This window comes from Mauremys reevesii, linkage group 5 (assembly GCF_016161935.1).
Source record: "Mauremys reevesii isolate NIE-2019 linkage group 5, ASM1616193v1, whole genome shotgun sequence".
NCBI classification, from domain to species: domain Eukaryota; kingdom Metazoa; phylum Chordata; order Testudines; family Geoemydidae; genus Mauremys; species Mauremys reevesii.
The window spans coordinates 140,160,733-140,177,388 of record NC_052627.1 but is presented as its reverse complement, the minus strand read 5'-3'; the positions used below and the strand labels follow the sequence as shown (position 1 = coordinate 140,177,388).

General features: G+C 49.4%; 1 protein-coding gene across 6 annotated transcripts in view; it reads right to left on the bottom strand.

The window, feature by feature from the left end:
* LOC120406127 (dedicator of cytokinesis protein 2-like) overlaps positions 1–16,656 on the bottom strand; it is a 317,936-nt gene that overhangs the window by 204,896 nt on the left and 96,384 nt on the right. For 5 of the 6 annotated variants that reach the window (XM_039540455.1, XM_039540456.1, XM_039540457.1 and 2 more), the window contains 3 exons: positions 13,365–13,454; positions 7,618–7,718; positions 7,130–7,264 (listed from right to left, as the gene is read on the bottom strand). In XM_039540455.1, coding sequence (XP_039396389.1) covers positions 7,130–7,264; positions 7,618–7,718; positions 13,365–13,454 — 326 coding nt within the window. The remainder of the gene's footprint in view (positions 1–7,129; positions 7,265–7,617; positions 7,719–13,364; positions 13,455–16,656) is intronic. The other variant, XM_039540459.1, reaches the window with a different exon arrangement.

The following is a 16,656-nucleotide window of genomic DNA, read 5'->3' as shown; positions in this document are numbered from 1 at the left end:
CCCGCACCAGCAGTGCCGGGAGTTGAGGCAGCGCAGACTCCGTCCTTGCAATCAACTCCCTCGCCGTGGAAAATGTCTCCGGCATGGAGGGAATAGTGAGCTCAACCACAGCTCGCACCGGGGAGCTTTCAGGCACCGGACTCGACGGCTCTTGCGTGGCCGGAATCGACGGTGCCGATGTTGTCGGTGCCACGGCAGGTAGCGGGGCCGGGCGGTCCGACTTAGTAGAGCGCTCGGGCTGCGGGGCAGGCGGCGCAGACGCAGCAGGAGTCTTGTGCCTCTTCGCCCTCGGGGAGAGGGATCGGTGCCGAGCGGACGTCGGTGCCGGCGACGGCCGGTGCCGAGAGGCCTTGGCGGTACCGGCGATCCGGTGCCGAGGGAGCGCTTCTTGAAGACTGTCCAGCGCTCGGTGCCGAGGGCGGAGGAGTAAGAGCTGCCTCCATCAGGAGCTGCTTGAGATGAAAGTCCTGCTCCTTTTTTGTTCTCGGCTTAAAGGCCTTACAAATGTGGCACTTATCTGTTAGGTGAGATTCCCCGAGGCACTTAAGACAGGAGTCGTGGGGATCTCCTGTCGGCATCGGGTTGTGGCAGGCCGAGCACGGTTTGAAACCCGGTGAACCGGGCATAGGCCCCGGCACCGGGTGTGGGGAAGGGGATAATCCCCGAACCCCTCTGAACTATATACACTAACTATAGTACAAACGAATAAAGTTAACTACAACTATATAAATCTGAACTATATACACAAGAATTAATGAGAGAACTACGAGTAGCTAGGGAAGTGGAGGTCAGCTAAGCCGCGCTCCACTGTTCCAACGACCGACACGGGCGGTAAGAAGGAACTGAGGGGCCGTTGGGTCGGCAGGGGTATATATTCGGCGCCATAACGGCGCCACTCCAGGGGGCGCCCAGCCGACCCACCGAGGGTTGCTAGGGTAAAAATCTTCCGACAAACGTGCACGCGGCGCGCGCACACCTAATTGGAATGGATATGAGCAAGCACTCGAAGAACTTGTTCAGATGTTTCAGGCAGAGCCCTCCTTCCTTGCTCCTTAATTCTCAAAGCTAGGATGGAGAGAGAACTGCCCTTGATGGAGAATGCATGGATTACATAGCTCCACAATGAAGTGGAGGATGAATGGTTTCCTACTGTCCTGGTGTTTCCTTGGGGTATTCAAGATTGGGGGTGGTCAAAACAGAGCCTGTGGCTCTCGCACAGCTCCATAAGGTACTCCCTCTGGACAATGACCAGTAACCTTATTTTGTCCAAAGGTCTATGTAGCCAGGTGTTCCTGACGCCAATCTGGAGGTCTAACTCTGCATGGGTAGGAGCTATGTAGATTGCTCTGAGATAACTGTTCTGACTTTGCCTCAGTACCCTGGACTTTCTCTAGTTACCCCTTGCAAAGTGGTATTCTCTCCTGTTCTACTTCAGGGACCATTTCAACTTTTCCATTTGACGTTATTCTTTTCGATTGTATCTGTTGAGGACCAGGATTCTAACTTGACTTTTCTGAGTATTCTGACTGATTAGTCTCGGTTTTCAGAAAAGTGTCCCACTGTAATACCGAACAAACTGAGAAGTGATTTGCTTGGGCATCTGCTCTCAGTGAGCAAAGCCCCATACACTAGCATGAAACAAATATACGTCCCACTATCTTTTCAGAGAGACGGTGCATAAGCTGTAAGATGTTTAAGTTCGGAGTGGTACCACCTGTAGTGCAGCCCACCCTTTTTAGTACTGCCCTTAGGATGTAAGACGACACCTCATAATTCCTCTCTCTCTCTCTCTCTCTCATTCTGATGCTGCCTGAGAGCATTCATGCCCAGGGTTGGGGGGTTAAGGTGACCCTGCCCAGACATGGCTGCCTGTGAAGGGCCGGTAGAGTGAGAAGCCCACTCTTTCAGATGAGCATCTCTCAGTTGGAAACACTGAATCTCCAACCAGGAAATATAGACACATTTAGTAGTGACACCAGGTTGAATCTGAATTGGGGCACACTAAAGAACTTTTTGGCCTTATAAAATGGAGGCTGGGGGGCTAGAATTAAGTAAATGGTGGTCCAAGGGGGCCCTTAGCACCTGCTTGTTCTTCCACATCTGGGCTGCTCTCCATCTCATCACTCCACAGTCAACTGCTGACGAGAGGAGGTGAGGAAGCATTGCAACCTGCAGCACCAGCTGGGCACAACAGACTGGTTATTAGGGTATGGCAATCTGCTGTGGCAGCTGAGGATGACAGGCAGGTACCTTCACAGTTTTTTAGGAGTGGCTAGAATTTCCCAGTTCTCTCTTATATCTTCCCAAGGAGCATGAGGTGGATACGCTTACCTTGGTAACCCCGGACCATCTGAGCAGTTTCACAGCACTGTGTCTCAAAGAGTCTACCTTCTGCTTGTTCTAATATACATTATTATTTTGATCCTCTAACTCTAAGTCTCCTCCCCTGACAAGGAAGATGTGTGTGCGTATGTCAGGGGAGCAGAGGAGTTACAGAAATCTCACAAGTCTCACAAAGCATGCCATGTGAGGTCTCTAATGAAAGCCAGTGTCACGCTGGCCTATAAGGCCATTGTGAAATGTATGTAAAGCTACTATGTAAGGAGTTATGTTTATATACTCAAAATATATTTTCAAATCTATATCAATTTATTAGTCACCAGCAAAGGTAAAAAACCCAGATTTCTCTCAGACAAGAGATGTTTATTCCTCTCTCTTTGTCAGAATGTAAATTAAGCATTGTAAGCTAACACAACAGGTGTCCATTTACATACAAAGAGATGTGAAATCAACAGAAAAAGAGCACACAGGAAAAAAACAAGCCATGGGAGGTTATCCTGACTATGAGTCAAGACAATGAACAATGGGGGTATATTTAAAAGAGAAAGACACCTCTTCATCCTGTACCTAGTACATAAATGGACAGTGCATTTGCATTCATGAAAACAGGATCTAAAGTTTCACTGAAACTGCAGAGGCCTTTTCACTGAGGCTGCAGAGGCCTTTGGGTGAGATCAACTTTTTTAGACAGGAGGTTAACCTGTTAGTGAAGTTTCCTCTTCAGAAAGCATATTATGATTTTGTTTGATATGTAACCATTTGTTTCCAATATTCTTAGTCACTATCACTTGAATCTTAAATCTTTGATAATAAACTTACGTGTGTTTTCACCAGGGCTGGCTCTAGGTTTTTGTCGCCCCAAGCAAAAAAAATGTTGGCTGCCCCCCGTCCCAGCCCTGGGCTCCTCCCCACACCCCCCTGCTGCCCCAGCCCTGGGCTCTCCCCCCCACACACACACACTCCCTGCTGCCCCAGCGCTGGGCTTCCCCCTTTCCCCCTACCAGTGCCCTCCCCTCACCCCGCTGCCACTCCAGCCCTGGGCTCACCCCTTCCCCCCCACCAGTGCCCCCCACACACACCTCCTGCCGCCCCAGCCCTGGGCTCTCCCCCCTCCCCCATCTGCACCCTCCTTCCGCCACAGCCCTGGGTCACTGGTAACTCGCTCCCAGGGCAGGTCATTCAGCAGGAATTTTGGTTGTGCACCAAACACTGACAGGATTGGTTCCCATATGGTTACAGAGCTGCAGTAAAGTGGAACAATGTTCAGCTTGTGTGGTTGGAGGATATCTGGATGCATATTATACGACTGTCCTCCATAAATGAGGAAAAGTTGAGGTGCCTTTATTGTTCTTTTGTTCCACTCTTTCTTTCTATGGGGAATTTGCCAATGCAATATCACTGTCTTCCTTTTAAACAAACAAACAAACAAACAAACAAAAAAGGCAATGGCTGTTGAAAATAGCAATTCCAGTCCTAATAACGACTGGGAAGCATTTCTTGCTCAATTTTATCCCACTTTTTCTACAGCAAGTTACAGTGGATCAGTATATTTGATTTGGGAGAAGTGAAGTAGCAGCTGCCCAAACTGAGCTTGAGCACTCCTGAATTTTGAGGTGTTCAAATCTGGAAGGCAGGTGCTGGGTGTGTGGCGGGGGCGGGGGCAGGCTGTGGGCTCCGCGGGGCAGCATGGCAGCATGTGTGCAGCAGCGTGCCTGGCGCTGCGCGGAGCCAGACACGCTGGTCTGAGTGGCACAGTAAGGGGGCTGGAGGGTTGGAGAAGGGGTAGGAGGTTACGGGGGGGCAGTCAAGGGACAGGGAGCAGGGGGTTAGATGGGTCAGGGGTTCAGGGGCAGTCAGGGGACAGGCAGCGGTTGGATAGGCATGGGAGTCCCAGGGGTTTGTCAGGGGATAGGTATGGGGTGGGGTCCTGGGAGGAAGTTGGGGGGGTCTCAGGAGGGGGCAGTTGGGGACAAGGACCAGCGGCGCTTAGATAGGGGCTGGGGTCCTGGGGGGCAGTTAGGGGCAGGGGTCCCGGGAGGGGGTAATCAGGGGACAGGGAGCGGGGGGTGGGGTTGGGTGGGTTGGGGTTTCTGTGGGGGGCAGTCGGAGGGAGTGGATGGTGGCAGGGTGGGGCTACTCTCCCCAGGGAGTGTCCCATTTTTTGAATGTTAAAATACGGTCTCCCTACCACTCTCCACTCCCAGCACGCTGCCGCATGAGGTCCCCCTCCTTCCTTTCCAGTCAGTAGTGGCCAAGGGAATGCTGGGAAATGTAGTTTTTTCCCTGCTCCAGGGCTTGCTCTCTAGGCAGGGAGCTCACCAAGGAACTACAGCTCCCAGGGGCCCCTGTTGGTTCTCAGCTCCCAGGCTGGATCCCTGCCGCCCCTGCAAACGGGCTGCCCCAAGCAGGTGCTTGCTTTGCTGGTGCCTAGAGCCGCCCCTGGTTTTCACTATAAACCTCAGTGCTGTTATGTTGAGCAAAGTGCTGACCCTGAGCTGAATCACACACGCTGCTGTGTTCTGTTACTTTGGGAGCTGTGGACCTGGTAATTCTGTGAGTAGCCAGTGTCAGGGGCTGGATATCACAGGGGAAGGACTCAAAGGGACTCAGGGACTGGGTGCACCTACTGTTAACCTGCCAGGCAAAGTCCGGGCTGGCCTAGCCCCGAGGAGAGCGCTTGAATAGCTAACTGGCTGATGGTGTTAGGGGGTGGCACCCAGCTGAGCACCAGCAAGACTTCGTCAAGCTGGAGGAAGGGGGCAACAAGAGGACCCACAGCTTTGGCTACCCCAAGAACCATCATGCTGCCATGCTGCGCTCCACAAGGGGGAGCAGGAGAAGCAGGTGCTGATGAATTTATTTATTTCTCCTTTTGAGTAACTGGCCCATGAACCAAAAATATTTCAGGTGATTAGTGTTCTCCCTGGCCTCTTTGAGGGCAGATGTATTGGCTCCCCTCCTGCCCAGGGACACGTTCAGGGTCTCTCAAGGAAAGGACTGAGGTTTGAGAATGGTCTCCCCAGAAGCTCTAACCCTCTCTACTGTACAGGGTCTACATGGGACAAATGGGTCTGCATTTCCCTGGGAACTTCTGAGAGGCCTGTTATAGGATGGCAGCAGGGGGAGGGGGCTGGGCCTAAAGGCCCCTTACCACACTCTAGCATTGTCAATGCTGCATCCAGTGTTCTCCATCTATGGCCTGAGGGGAGGGACAGAGGGAAGGAAAGAGGGCAGCTGAGCTGAGCAGGATGGTGGCTGCTAGTGCCCACTTTAGGGATTTCGGCATAAGGTTAAGAGGCAGCAGGTTTGAAACAAACCCAAGGCAGTATTTCTTCACACAACACACAGTCAGCCTGTGGAACCCATTGCCAGAGGATGTCGTGAAGGTCAAGACTATAACAGGGTTCAAAAAAGAACTAGATAATAAATTCATGGAGGGTAGGTCCCTGCATGGCTATTAGCCAGAGTGGGCAGGGATGGTGTCCCTAGTCTCGGTTTGCCAGAAGCTGGGACTGGATGACAGGGGATGGATCACTTGATGATTCCCTGTTGTGTTCATTCCCTCTGGGGCGCCTGGTGCTGGCCACTGTTGGAAGACAGGATACTATGGACCTTTGGTCTGACCTAGTATGCCGTTCTCATGAGGTAACCCCACCTGGACGGGGCTGTAAAGGGGACGCTGCATTGTCCACACAGAGAAGGCCAAGCTCCCTGTCCAGATATTCAATGAAGGGGGAGAAGTCGGAGACACAGACCTTTCCTTTTGCCTTTGGCTTTCTTGGCCTACCTCTCTGCCTGAAGAGACACTGGCTGCTGCAACAACTTAGAAGGGGAAAGAAAGCTGAGGGGGAAAGCTCCCCACAGACAGCCTAGAACACAGCCGCAAATTAGACAGATAAAGTATTGAGTCAAACTGTTAGCTTGAAACGCCAACTTTCCCTCAGAAAGGTTCCACACGAGGAAAGCTGCCCACCTGTCACTGGGGAGTACAGCACCCCTGGCAGAATTTCTGGGGATAGAACATTTTCCTGATGCTAGTGGCAGACAGGTCTGGTTCTTCCCGCAAGCTGCAAGCAGGCTGAAGTACCCCTTGTACCAGATCCATGAATTATTGCACAATGACGAATTAAACAAATTCCCCACATTGCATCGGATACTTTCAAACAACAAATTAATGGGAGGAAATTGAATTAATCAGCTTAATAAGTAACTGAATGTTAATCTCCACTCTAACAATGATTAAACTGCTATCCAGACACCATCCTTTGCAGACTCTGTATAGAGTGATCACTTACACAGTACTGAATTTCAACTGCCCTGGGGTGGAAGATGACAACTGTTTAACCATGACACAGCAACACAACAGTTTAGGGCAGGAGGTCAAAAAACACTGTATCCAACTGCAAACAGAAGGGGACTTCAGGAAAGCAAAATTTAATTACATGGGTTAATTAACACTGTGATATTTACAAAAAGAGCCAGAGAATTGTAGTGAGCATGAAAGAAAATGATCTCTGCTTTACATCCAAAAGGTGGCACAAGCAGCGCAGAGCACCCAGCACCATGCTAGGTCACTGGTGTCAGTATTAACTCAGCAGTAGGGAAAGCACCCCTCCAGCACACTGCTCCCTACCATCATTACTCCAGCACCACTTCCTACAACACCTTGAGTTTTTCCTGTAGGTCTCACATCCAAGTACTAAGCTGGCCTGGACCTGTTGAGCTTGTACTGTGGCCTGGCTGCTGGAGAAGCACTGGAAAGTGAGTGCAAATAATCAGTGACACTTACTGGGCAAAGAGGTGTCTGGAGCGGACAATGAATTTGAAGATATACTCCAAGGCTTTGAAGGTGCGTAAGAGCGACTCACAGGGCTCCCCTTGGCTGGCTGAGTCCACGTACTGCGTCAGCACTGAGATCAGCTTCCTGCACAGTGGAGACAGAGATGTGGGAAGCGGGGCCTGAAGGTTAATATGCCTCTTAAATCTAACCCTCCCTACCACAGAGCCTGGTCTGAGGGGAACTCCATATATACTGGAGAGTTCAGGGCCCATGCAGAGTCACACTCAGGTTTCCAAATGCCAGACCCCTGGCAGGCAGAACAGTGAAAAGAAAGGGGAGCTTCCTGCACTGCAGGGTTCTCCTCACACCTACAGCTCCATGGCATCCCACTGTACCTCAGGTTTCTGATCTGCTGGCTCCTTGGCGGGGAGTGGATGGGAGGAGACAGGAATGAGGGCCCCATGTGTGCAGAGGCAGGTTCACAACCTGATACTTACTTGTAAGCCAGTGTGGCGCTGAAGTGCTGCTGGATATAGGCCTCCAGAACAGCATTGAAGTGGTGGAACTTCCTGTCAGCAATGAGCCCCACAATGAAAACCTGTGGGAGAGAATCCGAGCAGGTGTCAGCGGCAGTTTGGAACCAGGTCAAAGAACTCCTGGAAAGTGGAACTGGGGGTATTGTCTCCTGCTAACAGAACCAGTCCCGGGGCGGGGGGAGTTAATATCACCAGAGACAGTCCCTGACCCCTGGGTACGAAGGGAAGGTGTTCATATCAGAGCCTGCCCTAAGCCCTTCCTTTCTATCCAGAATAGTAAAGATCACAGAGACAGCAGCAAACATGAAATGAGCTGCAGGGAGCCAACGTGCCTGTGATGGGACATCCGCACCCCACTGGCAGAGATGGGGTTAACAGAGCACTAGGGAGGCTGTGTAGAAAGCAGCCAATAGGAGAGGGGCTGTGAGGAACAGCCAGTCAGGGTCCAGCTGGTCTATATAAAAGGGAGCTGCAGGGCACAGCAGGGTCAGGTGCTGCTGGGAGCCTGGGGAGTAAGGACCGTGTCCCTGGAGGGCAGAGAACGGGAAGCCCCTTGGACAGAGCAGTGGCTGGCTCCTGGGACAGAGCAGCTGAATGTCCTTAGGTGAGGGCAAAGAAGGTGCTGTGGCCACAGAGAAGGGGCCCAGGGAGACATAGCAGCCGTGGAAGGAATTTGAGGTGCAGCAGGAGGTTGCTAGCTACAGGATCCCTGGGTTAGGACCTAGAGAAGTGGGTAGTTCCCCCTCCACTTGCCACTGGGGAAGTGGCTGGACTGTTGGACAGAGACACCTCACCCAGAAGGGGGAAACACAGATGACAACCCAGATGGGGGGCTGAGTCGAGAGGAGGATGCTGCGATCCTGGGAACTGAGAGAGGAGCTATAGGCGGGAGCAGAGACAGAATGCTGGTGTGCAGATCACGAGCATCAGCCTGGAGCTAATCCCCAGCATCACCAGGAGTTATCAGGTCCTCTGCCGCCTCATAAGTTTTGGGTGTGGAAGGGAGGTCCAAATCTGCCACCTGGGTCTCCCCAGTGGCACCGAAGTCAACGGTCTCTCCCGTGGGCCAGGAGTCAACGGTGCCAGCTGTTGAGCTGGCGGGGAAGTGCAATCTTGCACCAGTCACCCTCCCTTGGGTGGTTCCTGTTCCCTTGCATGGGAAGGAGAGTGCCCTCTATCATTCTTCCTGTGCTGCTTCTTTGGGACAGGAGACTGTGAGCGGTGCCGAGACTGATCCTGTGCCTGGGGAGTGCCGGTGCTGAGGGTCTCTGACCCCAGAGTCGTTCCTCAGCTCCTTCTGGACTGAAGCCGGAGTGTTGCTCACTGATGCTGAGGAGCCCGGTGCCATGTCCATAGGACTCAACTCAGACTGAGGGTGGCGAGCGCCTTCCATTAGCAGTAACTTGAATCTCTTTCTTCGTGTGAGGGCAAAAACTCCTACAGATCTTACACCTGTCTGTTTGATAGGACCTCCCCTAAGCACTTTAGACAAGCCGAGTGTGGGTCGCCCTTGGGCATAGGCTTCTGGCAAACCCCACACAGCTTAAACCCCTGGGTCCGAGGCATGCCCCAGGCCCAGGAGAGGGACAGGGAAATGGGGGAGGGAAACACCGCCCTATACCCCAAGTCCAAATATCTAACTAACTGTAATTTTTTTAAAAAACTATCTTTAACTATTTACAGAAAACTACGCTAGAGGATCGCTCGTTGAACACGAGAGATGAAACACTCCGATGACTGTCACCGGCAGTAAGAAGGAACTGGTGAGGTGGTGGGGCCTTATATGCGGTGCCATGAAGACATGACTCCAGGAGGCTCCAGAGCCGACCCGACAGATGCTGCTGGGAAAAATCTTCCAGCGAACTGTGCACACGGCACACACACACCTGACTGGAATGGATATGAGCAAGCCCTCGAAGAACGACCTCTTTCCATCTTTTGGGTTGTCTTGCGAGGAACCCCAGGAGAGGATGAACCACCTCTCCTTCTTGGAGAGGAGTCAGAGTCCAGCGGTCTACCCTGGGTTTCCACAAGGTTGGTGGACAAATGAGGATGGACAGAGCTATCTGGCACTGGTTTTGTTGCCAAAGCAAGCCTCATGGCTTGTTCAAGGAGGTCCTGCTGGAAGCACAGATCCCTGGCAATCTCCACTCACTTTTTGAAGGTGTGGCAGACGTTACACCTCCCCTTGGTGTGTCCCTCACTGAGGCACAAGAAACAACGCGTGTGGGGGTCACTGTTACAACTAGTAACCCCACACAAAAGGCAGTGCTTGAAGCCTGTAAAATGCTGCATGCCCTCAGTGCTCCACATCCCACTAAGCCTAACTAGTAACTATTAAATAAACTGAAAAGCTTTAAATAAAATCTAACTACTTGCTACTTATTGCAACTATTTTCAGGAATCAGAGGGGTAGCCGTGTTAGTCTGGATCTGTAAAAGCAACAAAGAATCCTGTGGCACCTTATAGACTAACAGACGTTCTGCAGCATGAGCTTTCGTGGGTGAATACCCACTTCTTCAGATTCCTATTTTCAGGAAGAAGCTAAACTAGCTATGAGCAGCAAAACAAAATAAGAACTACATGGGGTATTCTGACTGTGGCCACTGGCCATTAGAAGGAACTGAGGGGGACTAGGGTGGTACTACACTTACACCTTCAAGAGTTGCCACAAGGAGGTATAGGGCACTGCCATGGTGGGTGTGACACTGGCAGACCAGGTGCCAGCTTATGCCAAGGTCCCCATGCAAGTATGAAAACCTGACAAATACACACCTTGAATCCATCTGGCTCAGCTGTGTATTAGTGCTGTTAAAATAAGTATTAAAATTATAAGAATGTGTTTAGTGTTTAGACTTGATTGAATGTTTGTGAATTGCTGCCTGCATTAATCTGACTTATAATATCTGTATCTGATATCATAAGGTAATAGCTGATTGGTTGTGTTGGGAGCCTCTGTAGCTGTGTAAATCACCAGATAGGAGAGAGACATTAACTAGTGTGAAGTGCTGGACATAAAAACCCCTACTGAGAAGGAACTATATCTCTGTGCTGCTTGGACTCTAGGGGACAAGGTTTCTAGGCATAAGCAAAGGATCCCCAGCTTCTTAGCCTGGATTAGCCTAAATAACATATAGAGCTTGCTTATTACAGAAGCTTCTATTACCTTTTGAAATGTAAGATTGGAAATAATTTGTGTGCATATATATTTGCTTGCTTTAATCCTGTAAATAACTCTCATTTCCTTTTCCTATATAATAAATCTTAATATAGTTTATTATAGGATTGGCTACAAGCATTGTCTTTGGTGTGAGATCTAAGGTGCAACTGACCTGTGGTAAATGACTGGTCTTTGGGGACTGGAAGTAACCTGAATATTACTATGATTTTTGGTGTAAGGGACCACCTATCACAAAGGTAGGTGAGACAGTTTCAAGTGCCCAACAGGACCGTTTGTCACTCCATGGTTAGGCTGTTATAGTGCCTGAGGAGTTTATAGCTGATAATTGGTTGGTGAAATTTAAGTATAAAGCTCATAACCAATTTGGGATTTGTGACCTGGTTCCCAGCAGTCTGCCCTGAGGTTGGTACTCACATCTTGAGTTACTGCAGGCACTTTGACAATAGGTAATGCTGCAAAAGTTTGCGGATGACACGAAGTTGGGAGGTATTGCCAATTCGGAGAAGGATCGGGATATCCTCCAGGGAGATTTGGATGACCTTGTAAACTGGAGTATTAGTAATAGGATGAAATTTAATAGTGAGAAGTGTAAGGTTATGCATTTAGGGATGACTAACAGGAATTTTAGTTATAAGCTGGGGACGCACCAGTTGGAAGTAACGGAAGAGGAGAAGGACCTCGGAGTCCTGGTTGATCGCAGGATGACTATGAGTCGGCAATGTGATGTGGCCGTTAAAAAAGCTAATGCGGTCTTGGGATGCATTAGGCGAGGTATTTCTAGTAGAGATAAGGAGGTGCTAGTCCCGTTATACAAGGTGTTGGTGAGACCTCATTTGGAGTACTGTGTGCAGTTTTGGTCTCCCATGTTTAAGAAGGATGAATTCAAACTGGAATGGGTACAAAGAAGGGCCACTAGAATGATCCGAGGAATGGAAAGCCTGTCATATGAAAGGAGACTTGAGGAGCTCGGTTTGTTTTCCTTAACCAAAAGAAGGTTGAGAGGAGATATGATTGCACTCTTTAAATATATCAGAGGGATAAATACCAGGGAGGGAGAGGAATTATTTCAGCTCAGTACTAATGTGGACACGAGAACAAATGGATATAAATTGGCAGTCGGGAAGTTTAGGCTTGAAATTAGACGAAGGTTTCTAACCATCAGGGGAGTGAAATTCTGGAACAGCCTACCGAGGGAAACAGTGGGGCGAAGGACCTCTCTGGCTTTAAGATTAAGCTTGATAAGTTTATGGAGGGAATGGTTTGATAGGATAACGTGATTTAGTCAATAGGTCAATAACGTGCGACCACTGGTAATTAGTACCGAGGGTCAATGTTGGGATATTGAAAGCCTTTTTCCTGAGTGTTTGGCTGGAGAGTCTTGCCCGCATGCTCGGGGTTCAGCTGACCGCCATATTTGGGGTCGGGAAGGAATTTTCCTCCAGGGTAGATTGGCAGTGGCCCTGGAGGTTTTTCGCCTTCCTCCGCAGCATGGGGCAGGGGTCGCTTGCTGGAGGATTATCTGCTACTTGAAGTCTTTAAATCAGGATTTGGGGACTTCAACAGCTGAGTCAAGGGAGAGAATTATTTCAGGAGTGGGTGGGTCAGCTTTTATGGCCTGCATCTTGCGGGAGGTCAGACTAGATGATCATAATGGTCCCTTCTGATCTTAAGTTCTATGATTCTATGAAAAGACTTCTGGCTCTGGTACACTGCACACACACGTACCTGAGTGGAATACACATCTGCATCCATTCAAAGAAGAACAATTGTTCTCCATGTCCACGAAAAGTAGGACAAGAAATAATTGGCTTAGTTTGCAGCAAGGAAGATTTAGGTTAGATATTAGGAAAATCTTTCCAACTCTAAAAATAGATAATCTGTTCCATTACTTATCTATGGAGGCTGTGGAATCTCTGTTACTGGAGGTTTTTAGGAGCAGGTTAGACAAACATCTGTCATGGATGGTCTATGTATACTTAATTCTGCCTCAGCATGGGTGGTTCTCAACCAGGGGTACATGTACCCCTGGGGATACGCAGAGGTCTTCCAGGGGGTACATCAACTCATTTAAATATTTACCTACAACAGAGAACATAAAAAGCACTAGTGAAGTCAGTACAAACTAAAATTTCATACAATGGCTTGTTTATATTGTTCTATATACTATACACTGAAATGTAAGTACAATATTTATATTCCAATTGATTATCTACGAAATCCTATGCTAGATCTCTCAAGAGTCTCCTCAGTCTTTTCTCCCAGTCTGTGATCTCGCCTGTTTTTGAGGAATTTGTTTTGGACATCACTGGTAGTTCCTCTGTTGGGTCAGAACTGCCCACTGCCACGGAGAATAAAGTGCACTGCCTCCCACTGGTGTAGAGATGGGAGAATGAGCTAGTGAGAGTGTAAACAATTGAATGAGTCTGGCAGTAGGTAGATCAATTGGTGGGAGCGTAGAGGGGTGCCGGGTCTGGCCTAGCACCACCCATGTTCAGGCCTGGGCGGGGGGAAACAGGAACCTACTTACTAGGGCATCAAAGATGAGTGTATCATAGACATCCGTGGCTGAATTCTCCATCATAATTGAGAACAAGGCATCCAGAGTGTCCTGAAGGAACTGGAGGAGACACAAGAAGAGTAGGAGCCTGAGTGATAACCCCTGGTATGATCCCTGACCAATCCCAAATGCCACCTCAGCCCAAAGGAAAGGAAAGAAGAGGTTACTTACATGTACAGTAACTTGAGTTCTTCGAGATGTTTTGCCCCTGTGGATGCTCCACCATAGGATGAGTGCAGGCCTGTCTGCTTTCACTAGAGACAGTACAGCAGTGTCTGTGGGCCCAAGTCTTCACACAGCAGCTCCTTGTGTTCCCATACAAGGGCATATAGGGAGGCATGGCCCTACCATCATTCAATTCCTTCTCAATTGCAAAGCTGGAGTTTCTGCAGCAGAGAGGAAGGGGGGAGGGAGGTGGAGCACCCATAGGGTCAAAACATCTCAAAGAACTCAAGTTACTGTACAGGTAAGTAACCGCTCCTTCTTTGAGTATATGTCCCTATGGTGCTTCACCAGAGGAGATACCTAAGCAGTAACTGAACACGGAAGTGGATACTGAGGAAGCAGATCCAAGGCAGTATGGAGGACTGCGTCACCAAACACGTCAGCTCCAGAAGCAGGTAAGATAGTGTAATGCTTGGCAAAGGTATGGACAGAGGACCAAGTTGCAGTCCTGCAGAGTTCAACTATGGGAACATCTTTCACAAGGGCTATAGATGTGGACTGAGCCCTAGTGGAGTGCGCTGTCACTCTGTGAGGAGGTGGTATTCCAGCAGTCTCACAGCACATTAAGATGCAACCCAAGACCCACTTTGTCAGTCTTCATGTGGAAATGGACTGTCACTTCATATCTGCAAAAGATACAAATAGTCTAGGAGAGGCCCTGAAGGTCTTAGTCTGTCCAGGTGGAAGCCGGGAGCCCTCCTAAGATCTAATGTATATAGGCTGGTTTCCTATGTATATGTAGATATGTATATCTAATGTATATAGGCTGGTCTTAGTCTGCCCAGGTGGAAGCCGGGAGCCCTCCTAAGATCTAATGTATATAGGCTGGAGGCATGAGGCTTTGGACAGAACACTGGTAGACAGATTTCCTGATTAATATGGCATTCCAAAGAGGCCTTAGGGAGGAAGCTAGAATGGGGACTGTTGTGATAACCTTTACCTACTTTTCACCAGTTCACCTTACAATTAAAGTAAATGTGTAGGCCCAGTTATCACAACACGTAGTGTAACTTCATCTCTGTAGAAAGTAGCAAATGGTGGGTCTGCCATGAGAGCACCCAGTTCTTCCATTTGTCTAGCTGAAGTGATGGCTATACAGAATGAAATATTGAGGGAGAGGTGGAGGAGAGAGCAGGTAGCCATCGTTTCAAAAGGGGGTTTCCTCAGGGCATTGAGAACCACATTAAGGTCCCACTGGGGGCCCTGGCTCTGTACAGGAGGCATCAAGTTGTATGAGCCCATAAGGAATCTGGTTGTAGGAGGATGGGCAAAAACTGAGAAGCCCTTGGTGGGCAAGTGGAAGACCACAACAGTGGCCAAATGTACTCTGACTGAACTCATTGATAAACCCTGTGTCTTTAAATCCAACAAGTCATCTAGGATCTTGTAGAGCAGAGCTCTTGATGCTTGAGAAGAGGAGTGAAGAGAACACCTGGAATGGAAGCATTTCCACTTATGAATGTAAGTTTTGCAAGTAGTAGGTTTCCAGCTAGACAGGAGAAGTGACTGGACAGGTTAGCTCCATGCCAAGAACCATGCGCTCAGGTTTAAGGATAAGGAATTAGGATGGAGCAGGGTCCCTGAGTCCTGTGGCAGGAGATCCTTCCCAAAGGGAAGGCAGAGGGGCATTGCCACAGAGAGTTGAAGGAGGTTTGAGTACTTGTCTTGGCCAGGACAGTGTTATGAAAATAACCCTCGCGTGTTCCTGTCGCAATTTGAACAAGGAAGATCAGAGGTAGAGATGGGTAAGCATATAGCAGGGTACAGGCCATGGTCTTATCAGGGCATTTCCTAATGAGTTGCAGCTGTACCTTCCCTTGGAGCAGAGGAGGAGACATTTTGTGTTGATTGGGGTAACAAAGAGATCTGCTTCTGGGAGAAGCCCAGGTTTGGCAGATGCTGAGGACAACAGAATTGTTGAGCTCCCATTTGTGGTCCTGATGGAAGTTCCTGCTGATGGAGTCTTCAATTGTATTCTGGAGGCCTGGTAGATAAACTGCTGAGATTTCTATCTGATGGGAAATGCACCAGTTCCAGAGTTTTAGCAATTCTCTATATAAGGACTGAGATCTTGCTCCATCCTGCCGATTGATATAGTACATTGCTGCCTTGTTGTCCAGCATTACCCTGATGGAGTGATCCTGTACACTGAAGGAAGTGTTGGCAAGCATATCCAATTGCCCCTAGCTCTAGGAAGTTAATGTGGAGCATGGCCTCTTGTGCAGACCACTTCCCTAGGGCTGTGGCCCTTTGGTGTTGAGCTCCCCTTTGCAAAAGTGAGGTATCTGTTGTGAGGATCCTTGAGGGTGGGGAATGTGAGAATGGAGTTCCCATGCAGACCGTCACTGGGAACTCCTTCCACTACCTGACAGAGTCCAGAACTGTTGGAGGTACGGTGATGCGTTTGGAGAGACTATGTCTGTTTGGGGTGTACACAGTCCTAGCCATGTCGGAAGGCTCCTGAGACACGAGATGTGACGAACATTGAGGCATATATGTGGCCCAAGAGTTGTAAGCAGGTCCTTGCAGTTATTTGTGGGCTGCACTGTACTGTCGAGATCAGACTGGACATAGTAGAGAACCACTCCTTGGGCAAGCAGGCGCTGGCAGTTAGACTTCGACAGAGCTACTCTAGACTCCCTATCTTCTGGACTGGAGTCAGTGTAGGCTTCTTCAGATTGACACAGAAACCCAGGGATTGAAATAGGGGCAGTCCCTTGCCAACTGAGCCTCTAGCGCTGACCAACACCTGAGGAGCCAGTTGTCCAAGTATGGGAATGCTGTGATGCCCCACTGATGTAGGCAGGCAACTACCAAGAAGAGGACCTCTGTAAAGAGGCTTGGGGCTGTAGAGAGTCCGAAGGGGAGGACTCCATACTGGTAATGATCTGAGCATATTACAAAACATGGGAAATGCTTGAGGGATGGGTGGATAGTTACATGAAAGTAGGCGTACGATAGGTCAAAGGTGATGAAACAGTTTCCTGGATCTAGGATTGGAATTATGATGGAATGGGCTTAAATTGCGAGAAGTAAA